The sequence below is a fragment of the Lolium rigidum genome, chromosome 3, assembly GCF_022539505.1.
Source record: "Lolium rigidum isolate FL_2022 chromosome 3, APGP_CSIRO_Lrig_0.1, whole genome shotgun sequence".
NCBI classification, from domain to species: Eukaryota; Viridiplantae; Streptophyta; class Magnoliopsida; order Poales; family Poaceae; genus Lolium; species Lolium rigidum.
In genome coordinates, this window is record NC_061510.1 from 34,701,498 (window position 1) to 34,707,955 (window position 6,458).

Below are 6,458 nucleotides of genomic sequence, written 5' to 3' on the forward strand. Positions count from 1 at the left end.
ATCGGTAGTCCCTAGCTCCCCGCTCCGACCCCGACGTGGCCGCGCGCGCCGCCCGCGCTCAACACGTCGCCGTCCCCACACGACGCTTCCAGGCCGGTTCACGCGGCGCCGTCCATTTTCCGTCCCCGGCTCCCGCTCCAGCTCGCGCGCGCCACCACCTCACGTTCGCCTCACCGGCGGAGCACGCGCCACGTCCACCGCCCCGGCCACCCCTTATTTAAACCCGCGCCCCCGCCCTCCTTCATCTCCCCCATTGTTTCCCTCCGTTCGAGGTAGCGCGAATAAACCCCATTAGGTCCGAGATCGAACCCGTTCCTCCCATTCCCAAACCCATTCCGAGGAACGACATTGCTCGAGACCTTCCCTTCCTTCCTTCGTTCTACCGGTGATCTGAGGATCCGTTCCACCCGGCAGCAACCCCAACATCCGCCCCTCCGTCGTCACATCACAAGCTCCTCTCGCACGTGATCCGGCGCATCCACCGACGTCCATGGCGCTCAACCTGACCCACCAGACCGGCGCGGCGGCCATCACGGCCACGCCGCCGACGGGCGCGCGCGCGGCCGTCTTCGCGGCCTCCGCCACCGGCACGGCCACCTCCGGCGCCACCATGGTCCGCAGCGGCAGCGCGCAGAGCCTGCGGCTGCAGACGCAGACGGTGGAGCCGGCGCAGCCGCAGCCGTCCGACTTCCACCACGCCATGGCGGCGCCGGCCCACCCGGACGTGGCCGCCGTCGAGGACCGCAAGGTGGGCGTCCCCGTCTTCGTCATGATGCCGCTCGACACCGTGCGCAAGGACGGCAGCGCGCTCAACCGCCGCAAGGCCGTGCAGGCCTCGCTCGCCGCGCTCAAGAGCGCCGGCGCCGCCGGGATCATGGTCGACGTCTGGTGGGGCATCGCCGAGGCCGAGGGCCCCGGACAGTACAACTTCGCCGGATACATCGAGCTCATGGAGATGGCCAAGAAGGCCGGCCTCAAGGTGCAGGCCGTCATGTCGTTTCACCAGTGCGGCGGCAACGTCGGAGATTCAGTCAAGTACGTACTCTCTTTCCCGCCTTTCTAGCTAGTGCACGGTAGTATTTGATCTTCGCGTATATATTCTTGTATTCATTCTTGAATCCTCCATGAACTGCATAGTATTCGAAATAGATAGAGATCACATCGGTTGCAGTAGAGGAAAAAATTGAAATAGTCGTGTTTACTCAGTTTTCACATATATTTATTGAATGCATGGGCTTGCCATGTGCTGGCCACCGCCCATTCCATGGAAGGAAGCACATCGCGTTATCACATGATATAAGATCAATATCCTCTTGTAGAAAAAAACATTTCTATGGTCATGGCTATGATGTTCTTGCCGGCATCAGGAAGTATGCATGGGCTAGATTCCATCGTGTTCTTCTTCATGGAGCTTCCGTGGGTCGATCACGAGGCCAACAACGGACAACTCGTGACGGCGAAGTTATGGGATCGAGCTTTCTCGAACTGTGTGATGTGGACGGTCACAGTTTTTTTTGGGCCCATGATCTTCATAGGAAAAAAGAAACCATGAAAACGAGCCTCAAGTCAGCCGACACGTAGCTTAGATAAGAAAAAGAGGTCATTTTCCGTACGTTGTACGTGATCGATCCATTATGGACGGTGGCGCTGCCCCCGGTGTCGTGCACGCTCTGCATGTGATTTCTGACCACAAGTTTTTTGACTGTCGCTGATACACGCACATAACTGACTGACGAAACTGCATGTTTGTGTGCAGCATCCCACTTCCTCGATGGGCAACGGAGGAGATCGACAAGGACCAGGACCTGGCGTACACTGACCGGTGCGGCCGCCGCAACTACGAGTACATCTCGCTGGGCGCCGACAAGCTGCCGGCGCTCAAGGGCCGCACGCCCATCCAGTGCTACGCCGACTTCATGCGCGCCTTCCGCGACCACATGGCGCCCTACATGGGCAGCACCATCTGCGAGATCCAGGTCGGCATGGGCCCCGCCGGCGAGCTCCGCTACCCCTCCTACCCGGAGAGCAACGGCACCTGGTCCTTCCCGGGCATCGGCGAGTTCCAGTGCTACGACCGCTACATGCTCGCCAGCCTCCGGGCCGCCGCCGACGCCGTCGGCAAGCCCGAGTGGGGCTGCGCCGGGCCGGGGGACTCGGGCAGCTACAACCAGTGGCCCGAGGACACCAACTTCTTCCGCCGCGAGGGCGGCTGGAACACCGAGTACGGCAAATTCTTCATGAGCTGGTACTCGCAGATGCTCCTCGAGCACGGCGACCGCATCCTCTCTGCCGCCTCATCCGTCTACACCGGCGTCCCCGGCGTCAAGGTCTCCGTCAAGGTGGCGGGCATCCACTGGCACTACGGCACTAGGTCGCACGCCCCCGAGCTCACGGCCGGGTACTACAACACCAGGAACCACGACGGGTACCAGCCCATCGCGCGCATGCTGGGCCGCCACGGCGCCGTGCTCAACTTCACCTGCGTCGAGATGCGCGACCACGAGCAGCCGCAGGACGCGCAGTGCCTCCCCGAGGCGCTGGTGCGGCAGGTGGCCAACGCCGCCAAGGAGGCCGGCATCGGGCTCGCCGGCGAGAACGCACTGCCCAGGTACGACGAGACGGCGCACGACCAGGTGATCGCCACGGCCGCGGAGAAAGCCGAGGAGGAGCGCATGGTGGCCTTCACCTACCTCCGCATGGGGCCCGACCTCTTCCAGCCCGACAACTGGCGCCGCTTCGCCGCCTTCGTCAAGAGGATGACGGAGACCGGCGTCAGGGACGTGTGCCGGGAGCAGGTGGAGCGGGAGGCGCAGGGCGTCGCGCACGCCACGCAGCCGCTCGTCCACGAGGCCGCCGCCGCGCTCGCCAACTAACTCGTCCACCATCTCGGTCACCGGCCGGCCGACAGCCCGTGCGCCGTAGAGAAGGGTAAGCCACAGCTATACGTACTACGTATTGATGATTTGTAATCCACGTACGTCGCGGTGTGTACCGAAGGAAAGGGGGGAAACAAACGTAGGGGGATCGATCCGATCGGGTAAACTTGGTACCGCGTTCCAAGCTTTGATGCTGGTTTTGGCGACGCTCCAAGCTTTTGCAGTGAACTCAATGTACTTACTACCAGTACGTATGTACTATGCTGCCGCAGTACTACTGCTTGTAAGATCGATAACTCGAAAATGTTGTGTACGCCTGTATCTGTTCCTATGAAATGAATGAAGAACAGGAGTTGGCGATTCAGTCTGTCCCTTCTTTTTTTTCTTTTTTAACAAAAACAATTGGCGATATGTATAGACTGAGGCTGATTCGATTTTTTCTTCTTACTAAATACAAGCTCGGATAAAGAAGGGTTGTGATAGGTTTTATCGAGACAACCATAAAACTAGTCATTCATATGGATATGAAACTAAATAAATAGTATATTCATTCCAATCAATAACGCTTTTTAAAATAAAATTAACTACATAAGCTTTGAGCAAGTTCTTAGAGAAATTCATTGACATCTACCAACAAAAATAATTAGATCCACCATGAAATATATTTTCATACCTACATAATGTTGGTGTTCTTAATATTTTTTCTTACAATTTAATCAACTTTTATAAAATTTCACTATTCAAAAAAAATATAAGATTTATTCACAAGTATATATCGAGCCGTGCCGCACATGATAAATCTAACCATCGCTATGTACAGGGTGACATTTTTCGTCTTTTTATTTGCGTGTTCTAGATAATTCTTAGAAAAATAGCCAATCTCTTCAAGGATAAAGCAGCTTAATTCTGCTTTGTTTATCTTTTTTTCTTGAAGGTTGTAGTTTTTTAGGTTTATTAAAGAAGAGCTTAGTATTCTCTTTGTTCTAGTCGTAACATTTTTTCTGCGTCTTGTTGGCGGTAGACTGAACCTTCTTCTCTATCAATAGTATTTTTAGTCCGAACTTTCTCCTCAACATCAAGTGACTCTGTCATATTTTTAACTCATATCTCTTGTCTCTTGTGTTTGAGAGCCGAAAAGTTTCTCCATAAAAGGGGGCAACTCCATAACAATGCATCCAATCACAAACTTGTATCTCATGAGATTATTTAACTACAGAACGATTGTTAACCATCCTGAAATTATGGAAGCTCTGCATAATGTACACAGTTCATTGCCTGATGTACACAGTTCATTGCCTGCTTTGGTTGCACCGAATTTAGCATTCAGTGTATCCTATAGCTCTTTTCATTTTCTTATGTGCATGTACATATCACACAGACAATTAGCAAGAACACTCAGAATGCATCCAATGAAGGTCGTATTGGCTTCCTTGAACTTTTTCTGATCACGAGGATAAAAAGAATATTACTAATTATGTTACTAGAATTGCAAAAGGTGTTACTAGCAATGTTCTACATATACGGAGATATGTTACTGTTGTGTTACTATGTAACAAAAATGTGTTACTAGCGCATCTAGTAACACATAATATCTATGTTACTACAGTACAAATTGTAACACAATATTTAAGATATGGTAACAATTATTACGTGTGACTAGAGATACCATTCAGCAACTCGGCCTAATGGAACATATTTTAAAATGTGTTACTACATGGCGTAGTAACACTGTTTTGAACATGTAGTAACATAAGACCGTGTTACCAAAGCTATGTCCTGTTGTAGTGACAATTCATTGCCTGCTTTGGTTGCACCAAATTTAGCATTCAGTGTATCCTATAGCTCTTTTCCGTCTCTTATGTGCATGTACACATTACACAAACAATTAGCAAGAACACTTAGAATGCATCGAATGAAGGGAGTATTGGCTTCCATGAACTTTTTCTGATCTTCATCAGACATAGTTCCTTCAAATATGCATTTACTAACTTTGAACACTTTCAGATGAGTAAACTAGAGCTTGGCCTTAATCTGCCAATTCTTAAGATACACATCGGTAAACTTATCCGGTCTCAGCGCATTAGCAAAACCAGCCAGAGTTAACTTAGGAAATTGCCTACATTTAAATTTTTGGATTGTTGAAAAATTAGACACAATTTTCATGATTAATTTTAAAATATGAAACATGACTACAACAGCTACTAACATGTGAAACTCAAACATACTAGATGTCTTTATCAATATGAACAGTAGGTACGACAACCATCACTAAACAGATTGGATCATTTAGGCAAAACTGTGGTGATCCTACATACCATTGCATGTTGTAATATGCTAGTCATGGATATAACAGCTGCGAAGTACCAATCCGCAAATATTACATCCCTCAGAGTGGTACAACAGAAATATAGCCGGTCATTTATTACCCACTTAATATTACAAGCCATAAATATAGATCACAACGGAACTCCTCCTGGGTCCACAGAGGATAACTTGGTAGTTCTAGTTGAGCTCTGCTAAACCTATAAACTAGTGGTAGAAGTAGACTAAGTACCATGACAACTCGAGCAGCTTTATTCTATAAGGTTCGGTGCTGCCCAACTACTACTACTACCATGATGACTCTACTCTTTATGCATCCTTGTTGGCCTCCTCCGTTCCGCACTCGATCAGGTAGTACACCCCTTCGACGCCTCCTGACGGATCTGGCTCGTCGTAGTAGACGTCCTCCGTGATCTCAGCTCCTTTGTTGGTCTCCTCTGTGTTGTTCTGGTAATCTAAACATGGGATTCAAAGAGGGATGAGTACGAGCGTACTCAACCAGTTCATTTTAGGAAAACGGTGTTTAATGCACTAACTACAGCTATGGACCAAAAAGTCATAGGCAATCCATGTTTTTGTAAGAATTTCTTTAAAGGTTGCTTTTATTCTGAAAAGTTGTGTCCGCAACCTTCACTCGGTGTCTAGAACTTCGTGAAGTTCCTTTCTGGCTGCGTTCGCAGTTCCAAACCCGAAACAGGGAGTGACAAGCCACAATTTGATACGCTCTGTAGAGGTGTGGTACTGTATCCATAAGAGATCTTATCCTTGTTACCAACCGAGCTCGAGATTCCGTCCACACTTCCTTGGTGTGAGACCATGTATAAGGTCCTAGCCAATCGATGTGCCTTCCCGCGACCTCGCATACCCACCCAAATGTTGTAGCCATGCTGAGTTTAGGTACCGACTTCACCTTGGTCGCTTACCCCTCGGCGCATGACCCTCAGACACACCCTACAACCCCTCATAGATACACCAAACCGTGGGAACAATACGGGGCTCCCCCTACCAGTCACAGCCGGCCTTCGGTAAGGTGTACCCGTTGATATGTGAAGGGGAAAAGAACAACCGACTAATTTGTCCCAATCCAGATCTTATGGTAAACACGAGTATTACTGCGCAAAAAATACTAGACGACATTTGTTGTTAAGCCCTAGATGAGTAACCCAATGCAATGGAACATCCACCAAACTCATACCATGGTTCCATTGCCGGCCACATAGTCATATTTACGATTGTAAAAGTAATACTTTGCTTTTAAAT

At 49.8% G+C, this 6,458-nt stretch overlaps 1 protein-coding gene across 1 annotated transcript; it reads left to right on the forward strand.

Moving 5' to 3' along the window:
• The first annotated feature begins 263 nt into the window (after nucleotides 1–263).
• Nucleotides 264–3,240, forward strand: LOC124695555 (beta-amylase 2, chloroplastic-like). The gene is made up of 2 exons (XM_047228386.1): nucleotides 264–1,035; nucleotides 1,757–3,240. The coding sequence occupies exons 1-2, from the start codon at nucleotides 491–493 to the stop codon at nucleotides 2,871–2,873; spliced, it is 1,662 nt and encodes a 553-aa protein (XP_047084342.1). The 5' UTR covers nucleotides 264–490; the 3' UTR covers nucleotides 2,874–3,240.
• The last annotated feature ends 3,218 nt before the right edge of the window (nucleotides 3,241–6,458 follow it).

Excerpts from the sequence above, each read along its gene's own strand:
- LOC124695555 (XM_047228386.1), top strand. The coding sequence starts at position 491 with ATGGCGCTCAACCTGACCCACCAGACCGGCGCGGCGGCCATCACGGCC. Across the intron at positions 1,036-1,756 it reads AACGTCGGAGATTCAGTCAA|CATCCCACTTCCTCGATGGG; the intron begins GTACGTACTCTC and ends GTTTGTGTGCAG.